This window comes from Bombina bombina, unplaced genomic scaffold, assembly GCF_027579735.1.
Source record: "Bombina bombina isolate aBomBom1 unplaced genomic scaffold, aBomBom1.pri scaffold_1132, whole genome shotgun sequence".
NCBI lineage: Eukaryota > Metazoa > Chordata > Amphibia > Anura > Bombinatoridae > Bombina > Bombina bombina.
The window spans coordinates 12,988-25,362 of record NW_026512496.1 but is presented as its reverse complement, the minus strand read 5'-3'; the positions used below and the strand labels follow the sequence as shown (position 1 = coordinate 25,362).

Sequence of the window (12,375 nt, the reverse complement as noted above, 5' to 3'; positions counted from 1 at the left end):
TAGTAATAGGACATTGTAAAATGACATTAAGTACATGCTAAAACAAGAAACAAAATGTTTTTCTTAAAGGGACAGTCTAGTCCAAAATAAACTTTCATGATTCAGATAGGGCATGTAATTTTAAACTATTTTCCAATTTACTTTTATCTCCAATTTTGCTTTGATCTCTTGGTATTCTTGGTTGAAAGCTTAACCTAGGAGGTTCATATGCTAATTTCTTAGATCTTGAAGGCCACCTCTTTTCAGAATGCATTTTTCACCACTAGAGGGTGTTAGTTCATGTTTTTCATATAGATAACACTGTGCTCATGCACGTAAAGTTATCTGGGAGCAGGCACTGATTGGCTAAACTGCAAGTCTGTCAAAAGAACTGAAATAAAGGGGCAGTTTGCAGAGGCTTAGATACAAGATAATCACAGAGGTTAAAAGTATATTAATATAACTGTCTTGGTTATGCAAAACTGGGGAATGGGTAATAAAGGGATTATTTATCTTTTAAAACAATAAAAATTCTGGTGTAGACTGTCCCTTTAAATATTTCTTTAAGCAAGCTTACATCAATTGAACATCCAAGCAATGATTCTGCCTTCAGGGCTTTCTGTATAATCTGGTACAAATCAGCTGGGGCCTTCTTTAAATCATACAGCTCAGCGATACCTCCAGTGAAGTCTTCAAACCCTTCTATTGTGGAACCTCCGGTCAGTGCTTCATAGGATCCAGTCAGCCTGTAAAGAACAATAAATGGATTAATTATGTAACGTAGCAGTGTCCCAATTTTATTGCCCCACTACAGATAAAGGGGTCGATTTATGAAGCAGACGATGCTGCTTCCGATCCACTCCGCTTCAGGTCTGCCTGAAGCGGAAGTTAAGAAGCAGCGGTCATAAGACCGCTGCTCCTTAACTCGTCCACCACCTCTGAGGTGGCGGACAGCAATCAGCCCTATCGGATATGGTCAGGTTGATTGACAACCCCTGCTAGTGGCCAATTGGCCGGGAATCTCCAGGGGGGGCATTGCACCAGCAGCTCACCAGAAAAGCAGTTCACCTGCGCTATGGAAGCCCCATGAAAAAAACATAATTTTTACGTGTGCCGGACTGACGTTGCGTTACAGGCTAAAAGGCTTGCGGTACAGCTATACCGACAAAACTTGTAATGGCTGTGGTGCTGTTTTAATGCTGAAATGCCCATTTTTTAGCGTTAAAACACAAACACAAAGCTTAATCTAGGTGATAGTGTGTTACCATTATTTATCTGAGGAATCTCAAAGTTATGTAGGGAAATTAGTATATTCTAATGTCCCTGCATACTGGGCTATTCCTAGTTAAAGTGGTTCCCACTGGACTGTTTTATAATACCGTAGAAGACTTATTAAACCTATTGCATAGCAACTTTATATTCTAACACATATCCAGGATAGAATACATACATATATATTTATATCTTCATAAAAATTTTAAAATATATAGAGGTAATATATTCTAGATATGTGGATAGTCTTCTAATCACTAGTCACTAATTAAGAAGACTGCAAGATCTATCTCTCTGTTCATCCCTCTTGGTTCTAGGGTCCCTAGTGTCCTAATCCAGAATGTCTCTTTACGTCAAAGTGTAATGAGCCTATTTCCTCCCCTGATATCTAATTGGACCCTTTCAATCACTTTTACTCTAAGACTGCTAGGGTCTTTGTTATGATACTCAGAGAAATGAGCTGAGACTCTATGCTTAAGAACACCCTTCTCAATATTCACAATATGTTCTCTAAACCGGGTCTTAGGGCTTCTTTTGGTTCTTCCAATGTATAATTTTCCGCATGAGCAAGACAGGTGGTATACACAATTGATAGACTCCTTAATCTCATACTCCTCTCCATCTCTTAATGATGTAAAGCTTATAGAATTGGAATCACAATGAGCACAGCTCATTGTGATTCCAATTCCTCCCGCACTTGAAAAAGCCCATTGATCTCTTTTGTAACCAGCTACCCTGTTTATTAACATCCCTAAGTTTACTAGGGGCCAGGATGTTCTTTAAATTGTTATTCTTCTTAAAGACCAATTGTGGTCTTTCAGATAGTACATTCTTTAAAATAGGATCTTGTAGAAGGATGGGCCAGTGTTTCTTAAAGGTTCTTTCTATCTGTAGGGGGGCCCTATTGAATTTAGTAATAAATAGGGGCTGGTTCATATTGTCTTAGATATTTTTGGGTTTACTCTCCAAAAGTTTGTCTCTCTCTAGGTTTTTAGCTCTAGTGTAAGCATTTTGTATCAAAGATGGAATCGTAACCCTTTACTGAGAAACCGGTTCTATAGGACCTGTGATTCTCTCTCATAGGTCTCCACATTCGTGCAGTTATTCTCACTCTCTGGAACTGCCCAAATGGGACATTGCAGATCCACTTATGGTGATGACTGCTTTTTGCATGCAGATATGCATTAGTGTCGGTCTCCTTTCTAAATAGGCTCATAACAATGGTATTCTCTTTATGTGATAGAGTCAAATTCAGAAATGTAATTATATCTGCACTATGTGATTCGGTAAATTTAAGATTTAGTCAATTTAGGTTCACATATGACACTAGATGCCTTATGTCTGCTTCAGGTCCCTGCCAGATGATCAAAATGTCATCTATGTAGCGACACCACTTGACTATGTTGGGTGAAAAGGGATTGTCTATAAAGTTATTCATCTCCTCCCACCATCAAATATACAAGTTTGAGAAGTTGGGTGCAAATTTGGTCCCCATAGCGGTACCAGTTGTTTGTAGGAAGAATTCCCCTTCAAATAGGTAATCATTTTTCTTTAGAATAAACTCAATACTATTTTTGATCAATTTTCTTTGTATGAGATCTATATAATTAGTCTTCGAAAAATAATATTCAATCGCTTGGAGTCCCAAATCATGTGAAATGGATGTATATAGGGAGGAGACATCTAACATGATCCACATATATCCTTGTTTCCACTATACTTTAGACAGCTGGTTGATTACATCAGTGGTGTCTTTAACATAGGATTGTAAACGTGGCACTAAAGGTTTGAGTATATTATCTACATATTGGGATAACTTTGTGGCGAGAGAACCAATACCCGACACTATGGGTCGGCCAGGGGGATCTATTAGCTGCTTGTGAATTTAGGGAAGGTGGTAGAACACTGCAATGCGTGGTTCCACCACCTGCAAAAATTCAAATTCAGATTTATCAAGTATACTTAGTTCTCTAGCAGTTCCAATTAGGGTATTATACTGCTCTTTAAACTCCTTAGTAGGATTTGTTTTGAGCTTAACATAGGTATTCGCATTGGCTTGTAAGCGATATGCCTCCCTGATATAATCAGCTCTATTCTGTAGGACTATCCCCCACCCTTATCGGCCTCTCGAATCACAAGCCCTTGGTCACTCTTAAGACCCTCTAGTGCTTTTCTCTCTTTGAATCTCAAATTATTTTGCCTGTTACTATATTTCTTTTTACACATATCTTCTAGATCCTGTAATACAAGGCTGTTGAATACAGGGATATAGTTTCCTTGAGCCTGTAATGAAAAAAAAAGTTGAATCAGGTTTAAGACCTGTGTGGTTAACTTTCAGATCTAATGCTTCCAATTTTAGTTCCTCAAGGGTCTCTATCAAATTTTGTATTTCTCCTAAGTTTTGGTGCTCTGCATTGTCCCTTTCGAGTTTAAAAAGAACATCAAGAGTAATAGACTCCTAAAATCTGTTTGTCTGCTCTTCTCTCTCAGATACTTCACTAGTTCCTGTTGCTGTATTTTTCCTACTTTCATGGAACCTTTTAAGTGTAAGTTTTCTAGAAAATTTCTGGAGATCAATGAATAGTTAGAAATCTTTAGGCTTATTAGTGAGGGCAAAGGAGAGTCCATTTTTCAGTACCTCCTCTTCACCCTTATTTAGTGTTCTTGAGGAGATATTGAAAATGTTTTGATCATATACCATCCTTATTGCCATTCTTTCCCTTTTCTCCTTTTTGAGTCAGAGTTCCACCCCTCCCCTACATCCTATTCTCTTTCTCTGACCCCTCTTTTCGGGTTTCTCCCTGCAGGGGAGTTCCCTACCTTAAAAAAAGGATTTTGATCATAAAATAGTGCCCAATTTTATTTTGTTGTTCACCATTATTTCTATTGTCAAACTTTTGTCTGGCACCTAAGTATTCATATGATCCTCCTTCTATTTGTTTTTTGTTGTTTTTGTTCTTATTAGGGTGTTGGTACATTTTGGGTTGGTACTTATTAGGTTCATTAGGTCGTTATAATTCTGTGGTGTATAATTCTTTATCACAGATTCTCTCCTTTCTCTAAAATTAACTTCGGGAGACTTATTACCCTTCATGCCTTATTTGTGTTTTTATTTGTATTCTCATGAGTGTTTTTTTCTATCACTTTTAACCCATTTTTTCTAATTTTTATCTTTATTGTTGTTACCTTTGTTTTGGGGGTTTTATCTGGCTTGGCCATTAATGTGAAACCTCTTTGATATTTCCTCCATTTTTATACTACCACTATCTTCTGGTACCGCATTTGAGTCAGTTTCTGTAGGTACTGATCATTCAAATGCATTTCTAAGTTTCTTTTTCTTGGTCTTAATAAAAAAAAAAAAGGCTATCGATTGCCTATTTCTTTCATCGAGTTCCCCCACATTTTTCTAATTCCCCTCAATTTCAGTTATTTGCTCAGTGATGTTTTTGACTTTTTTATCTCTATATTTAATTGCGATGTTAATACGTTTGGTGGAGCATTCATCAAGAGCCTCCTCCCACTCTGTATGGAGCTTCACCTCTTCTAATTTGAAAATGCAGGTTTTAGACATTTTTAAGCCATTGGGTATAAGATTGTTGTTCTTAAAATTCTCCAAAGCAATCATGTCATACCAATGTCTAACCTGCATTTTAGACAATTTCTATTCTAATTCTGGATCAGTAATGTCATTTGGTTCACAAAAATCAGTTGATAGAATTCTATTTCAGTTCTATTTTTATATCAATTAGATATCAGGGGGGGAGTAATAGGCTCATTACACTTCGATGTAGAGAGACATTATGGACATTTAGGACACTAGGGACCCTAGATCCAAGAGGGATGAACAGAGAGATAAATCTAGCAGTCTTCTTAATTAATAAATAGTGATTAGAAGACTATCCACTTATAGACTATTTTACCTCTATATATTTTATTATTTTTATGAAGATATAAATATATATGTATGTAGTCTATCCTAGATATATGTTAGAATCTAAAGTTGCTATCCAATAGGTCTAATGAGTCTTTTACAGCATTATCGAATAGTTCAGTGAGAACCACTTTAAGTAGGAATAGCCCAGTATGCAGGGACATTAGAATATACTTATTTCCCTACATAACTTTGAGATTCCCCAGATAAATAATGTTAGCACACTATGGTATTAGTTAATATACAGCTGAGTCTATCCATATTTTTATGGACAAAAAGAATGTAGAATGTATTAATTAGAAACTACAAATAATAACTACACTTTTATATACAGACATAATTTTCTTTAAAACTATTCAATGAAATGTTTGTTCAAGCTATTCTTTGAATTAGCTTTATCCACTAGATCAGTGTTTTTCAACCAGTGTGCCGTGAGAGATCCTCAGGTGTGCCGCAGCAGACTGACAACAGTGTGGTGGTGTTTGTGAATGAATGTCAATATGTCATGTATAGTTTGTAGGAGGCATGGCATGACAGCACAGTACAGTGTGTATATATATATATATATATATATATATATATATATATATATATATATATATATATATATATATATATATATATACATACATACACTGTATATATATCCTGTATTAGGCTACAATGTGTGATTTTGTAAAATTTTGGGATGGTGGTGTGCCACAGGATTTTTTAATGTAAAAAAGTGTGCCATGGCAAAAAAAGGTTGCAAATCACTGCACTAGATGTTCACTATATGCCAAATATTGTGTTGGGTTAAATTTATACTTGATGGATATGGAGGTCCCTATCTAAAATAGCTATATGTACATTACCATGATTATTATATTATGAACTCTCATATGTATAGGGCAGCTAATATTTGTTTTATTTTTTTGTGTTATACTATCTTATACGATCTATTGCTATCATGTCCTGGTTTTTAGGCTACTGTTAAATGCCCCTCAATGTGTGTTTTATGTTTTTAACACGTATTAAGGGTTGGTATAAACATTTATTTAATATGATTTCTTTATTAATTATAACCGATTTCATGTGTATCTTACCCATATATGGTGCTGTTTTGGGCATGGGCAATTGTAAAATCTGCATAAGATAGAATTAGTGCTGTAATAAGTACGGTTCCTTTAACTGTGTGCCCAGACATGCCGATACTATCACAGATCAAAGGAAGTACCAAGATTATGTGACACGTGCGTCGATCCTTTAAAATACGATTTATACCTGATGTGGGCAGCTTCTGACGAAGTAGGGAGGTACCCTACAAAACAAGTTAGGCCACGCCCACTGACTTGACGTCACTACGATCAGCTGTATCACAGCCGGTTAAACATTGTACAGCTGATGCAGTATAGTGGTGGTGCTTTTAAACACTGATTGTTGTGTGTTTTTACCTTTTTATGAGACACTTTGCTGATTTTGAATTGACTCCATACTCATATTGGACAATCTGCCTGGATTGTGGGAGACTTCCAAGACGCTCTGTGACTCTTACTGGTTCCGTTGTGAGAAATCCTATGTTTTATGTGCTTCTACATACCTCCTATGGTTTGAGGGTTTTAAGTGTGAGTGTGCATTTGTACTAATAAATTCTTGTTTGTTTTTACTTACTGCACTTAGAGGGATTTGTGCCCTATCCAGCGTCCAGACCTGTGTTTTTTTTTAAGTGGCTGCATCCGTGACCCTCTAGCTGACAAGCTCACTGACTGATTTACAGAACCATATATCCTTTTTCAGCATTAATATATGGAGCGCTCCTAATCATTGTCTTTTCTCTCTCTCTCTCTCTCTCTCTCTCTCTCTCTCTCTCTCTCTCTCTCTCTCTCTCTCTCTCTCTCTCTCTCTCTATATATATATATATATATATATATATATATATAGTGTGTGTGTGTGTGTGTGTGTACAGATGTATTTATATGTGTATATATGCATTTATAGTCATATATACACATATAAACACATAAATACATTCGTACACATATATATATATAAATATATATGTGCATTGGAGCACTTTGCTGTTAAGTAGATGAAAATATGTAAAAGCATATTTATGTAATATTCATATTTACTAAAGTGTTATAATGTGTATTTACTGTAAATATATCACATTTCAATGTTCTTCCCATAGCATAATATGTTCTATGTATTTTAAAACAGATATTCCTATATATATATATATATATATATATATATATATATATATATATATATATATATATATATATATATATATATATCTGTATGTATATATACCTATATATAATCATGTATATATATATATATATATATATATATATATATATATATATATATATATATATATAAAGGTATAGATATATATTTTACAAAAATACCATCAGATATATATTGAAATATTTATGTAAACATTGGTATGTGAAATATGCATATTTTCATGTCAGGTTAGCGCACATGAGAATATGAAATCGTGTAAGGCTTTATTCTCCATTAACTTCTATGGGGAAATACGTGAAGGCGTATGCAATATTCTAACTTCGGCTATTTGCGTTCGTCAGGTTAGCATGCTATCGAAAATAGTTTACTTTCAACTCATAATACGAGCGCTAAAAGATTACTTCTAGAGCAGTTAATGCTCAAGTGGGAGCGTTAAATAGCTCTCCACTCATAATCTGGCCCCAGAAGTTTAATTATGTGTAGTTAAAAAACTTGAATTACCTACCTGACACTCCTGAGCCTACCTACTTAGCATGCTGACACTCCTCAGTCTACTTACCTACCTAGCATGTAAGACTCCTGAGCTTACCTACCTAGCATGCTGACTCTCCTGAGCCTACCTACCAAGCATACTGACACTCCTGAGCCTACCTACCTAATATGCTGATACTGCTGAGCCTACCTACCTAGTATGCTGACACTCATAATCATACCTACCAAGCATGCTGAGACTATTGAACTTACCTACCTAGTATGCAGACACTTCTGACCCTACCTACCAAGCATGCTGACACTCCTGAGCCTACCTACCTAGCATGCTGACACTCTGGAGCCTACTTACCAAGCATTCTGACACTCCAGAGCCTACCTAATTAGCATACTGACACTCCTGAGCCTACCTACTTAGCATGCTGACACTCCTGAGCCTACCTACCTAGCATGCTGACACTCTGTAGCCTACTTACCAAGCATGCTGACACTCAAGAGCCTACCTAATTAGCATACTGACACTCCTGAGCCTACCTACTTAGCATGCTGACACTCCTGAGCCTACCTATCTAGCATGCGGACACTCCTAAGCCTACCTACCTAATATGCTGATACTGCTGAGCCTACCTACCTAGTATGCTGACACTCATGAGTATACCTACCTAGCATGCTAAGACTATTAAACCTACCTACCTAGTATTCAGACACTTCTGAGCCTACCTACCAAGCATGCTGACACTCCTGAGCCTACCTACCTAACATGCTGACACGCTGGAGAGCCTACTTACCAAGCATGCTGACACTCCAGAGCCTACCTAATTAGCATACTGACACTCCTTAGCCTACCTACTTAGCATACTGACACTCCTGAGCCTACCTACTTAACATGCTGACACTCCTGAACCTACCTATCTAGCATGCGGACACTCCTGAGCCTACCTTCCTAATATGCTGATACTGCTGAGCCTACCTGCCTAGTATGCTGACACTCATGAGCATACCTACCTAGCATGCTGAGACTATTGAACCTACCTAGTATGCAGACACTTCTGAGCCTACCTACCAAGCATGATGACACTCCTGAGCCTACCTACCTAGCATGCTGACACTCTAGAGAGCCTACTTACCAAGCATGATGACACTCCAGAGCCTACCTAATTAGCATACTGACACTCCTGAACCTACCTACTTAGCATGTTGACACTCCTGAGCCTACCTATCTAGCATGTGGACACTCCTGAGCCTACCTACCTAATATGCTGATACTGCTGAGCCTACCTACCTAGTATGCTGACACTCATGAGCATACCTACCTAGGATGCTGAGACTATTGAACCTACCTACCTAGTATGCAGACACTTCTGAGCCTACCTACTTAGCATGCTGACACTCCTGAGCCTACCTACCTAGCATGCTGACACTCTGGAGCCTACTTACCAAGCATTCTGACACTCCAGAGCCTACCTAATTAGCTTACTGACACTCCTGAGCCTACCTACTTAGCATGCTGACACTCCTGAGCCTACCTATCTAGCATGCTGATACTGCTGAGCATACCTACTAAGCATGCTGAGACTATTGAACCTACCTACCTAGTATGCAGACACTCCTGAGCCTACCTACTTAGCATGCTGACACTCCTGAGCCTACCTACCTAGCATGCTAACACTCCTGAGCCTACCTACCTAGCATGCTGACACTCCTAAGCCTATCTACCTAGCATGCTGACACCCCTGAGCATACCTACCAAGCATGCTGACACTCCTGAGCATACCTACCAATCATGCTGACACTCCTGAGCCTACCTACCAAGCATGCTGACACTCCTGAGCCTACCTACCTAGCATGCTAACACTCCTGAGCCTACCTACCTAGCATGCTGACACTCCTAAGCCTATCTACCTAGCATGCTGACACCCTTGAGCCTACCTACCAAGCATGCTGACACTCCTGAGCCTACCTACCTATTATGCTGACACTCCTGAGCATACCTACCTAGCATGCTAACACTCCTGAGCCTACCTATACCGCATGCTGACACTCCTGAGCCTACCAAATTAGCAAACTGACACTCTTGAGCCTATATACCTAGCATGCTAACACTCCTGAGCCTACCTACCTAGCATGCTAACACTCCTGAGCCTACCTACTTAGCATGCTGACACTCCTGAGCCTACCTACCTAGCATACTGATACTCCTGAGCTTATCTACCTAGCATGCTGAGACTCCTGAACCTACCTACCAAGCATGCTGGCACTCCTGAGCCTACCTACCTAGCATGCTGGCACTCCTGAGCCTACCTACCTAGCATATAACACTCCTGAGCCTATCTACCTAGCATGCTGGCACTCCTGAGCCTACCTACGTAGCATGCTGGCACTCCTGAGCTTACCTACCTAGCATGCTGGCACTCCTGAGCCTACTTACCTAGCATACTCTCAGAGAAAGAAGCTATGTGAGGTCAGGTAGTTTGTGAGCCACGCTGGGCGTGGTTAGTGTGCAGTGGGTAGAGCTAGGGAAGTCCCTGGTTTCACTGTGGAAACAGTGATATTTCCTCAGATGGGGAGGTGGGACAGCCCGGACTGGGGATAAAAAGCAGCCGTGGAAAAATATGAAGTCCAGCCCTATTTTCTATTGAGTCAGTAAATGCACATGCCTCATTTTTCTCAAAGGGGTTTACTGTGATACTCCTTCCCTCAATATTTTTTTTAAAATTATATTAGTTTGTATTTTTCACACTATTAGTCAAAAGGCTGGGATCGGATCATGGGGGACTGCTTACGTTGCTAGATATGCCCCTCACGCTGATCCTTGTCTTCATCAAAGGGGGGAAGCTGCAGGATGCCATATATGGTAGGACGACCCATGCCGTCCTAACAGCGTTAAAGCCCAGTGCTGTTACGACGGCATGGAACATCCTAACAGTGTGAAGTGGTTAAAAAAGTGCCAGAATGTTGTTATATAGGCACCCTACAACCCAATTACATCCATTAATCACCCCTTTAAATTGTAGCTTTCCAGCCCCAGCTACTTCAGCCAACCGGGAAATCTCTTGGTATCCTGGTAGGCCAATCCAGCCTTGAACCTGTGACAATTCTGCAGCATGTAGGACAGTTGGAAACTCTGCTACATAAAGCATGAGAGTTAAATTATCTCCCTTGACTATCTTATAAAACATGGAAAATACACAATAAAACCAAGATATTGTACTTTCTATTGCAATTTAAGGGATAGATAACACCCTGTAATTACAAGACACTTCAGTTCTGTTTCTAAAAAATATCAACTAAATCTCGTTATCTGTATGAGCAGATATTTTTCTTAATTACATTATTTTAAAATTAATGTCTTACGCTCTGAATCTAAATCATGAACGTTTAATCTGACTTCCTTGTTCCTTTAAACATAATAACATATTTCCTTGTGTTATCTTCAGCGTATATACCAGGGCACAGATACTTACTTAGCGTAGGCCTTTTCCAGCAGAGCACTCCAGAACTCGTCCCCCTCCGCTGAGTGTACAAAGACCAGGTTCCCATTTTTTGTAGGCAGCCGGTCATCCACAACAACGTCCACCCACTCGCCATACTGCCAGAACTGAGAGAGGCAACATCTCATTACACACTAGCGTAGCAGTACATACATACAATATAGCGTAAGCCCGACAGAACACCCAGAAAATAAATTCATAGGCTTTTAAATAGCTGTCATCTCCCTGTCCTTGATAGCCTCTGGGAAATGCAGGAAGGTATAATGGTTTACTATAGGGAGTGAGTGTGACGAATTCTATTTCTAATCATAAGATCTGAACAGCTGCGTTACCTGGAAGTGGAAGATTCCTGCATATTGTTTCTCAAAGCTTTGGTTCTCTGGAACAACCTTCTCCAAGATGTCCTGATCCAGCGTAAGAGAAGCAATTGCAGCCAACAGCCAGCAGTCCCCTGTGCAAATAAAGTATTGTATTAAAGGGACAGTCTAGTCCAAAATAAACTTTCATGATTCAGATAGGGTATGTAATTTTAAACAACTTTCCAATTTACTTTTATCACCAATTTTGCTTTGTTCTCTTTGTATTCTTATTTGAAAGCTAAACCTAGGTAGGCTCATATGCAAATTCTAAGACCTTGAAGGCCGCCTCTTATCTGAATGCATTTTGTTTTTCACCACTAGAGGCCACAAGTTTATGTGTGCCATATAGATAACATTGTGCTCACGCACGTGGAGTTACCTAGGAGTTAGCGCTGATTGGCTAAAATGCAAGTCTGTCAAAATAACTGAAATAAGGGGGCAATCTGCAGAGGCTTAGATATAAGGTAATCACGGAGGTAAAAAGTATATTAATATAACTGTGCTGGTTATGCAAAACTAGGGAGTGGGTAATAAATGGATTATCTAGCTTTTAAAACAATAACAATTTTTGGTGTAGACTGTCCCTTTAAATGCGCATTTAACTTAATGCTGAATTCCT

The 12,375-nt window shown here is 38.8% G+C and overlaps 1 protein-coding gene across 1 annotated transcript in view; it reads right to left on the bottom strand.

Moving 5' to 3' along the window:
• LOC128644333 (calpain-8-like) overlaps window positions 1-12,375 on the bottom strand; it is a 77,358-nt gene that overhangs the window by 59,326 nt on the left and 5,657 nt on the right. Inside the window, exons 2-4 of the mRNA XM_053696990.1 lie at window positions 11,730-11,882; window positions 11,371-11,504; window positions 557-725 (exon numbers count right to left, since the gene is read on the bottom strand). Of these exons, the coding sequence (XP_053552965.1) occupies window positions 557-725; window positions 11,371-11,504; window positions 11,730-11,882 (456 nt within the window). The remainder of the gene's footprint in view (window positions 1-556; window positions 726-11,370; window positions 11,505-11,729; window positions 11,883-12,375) is intronic.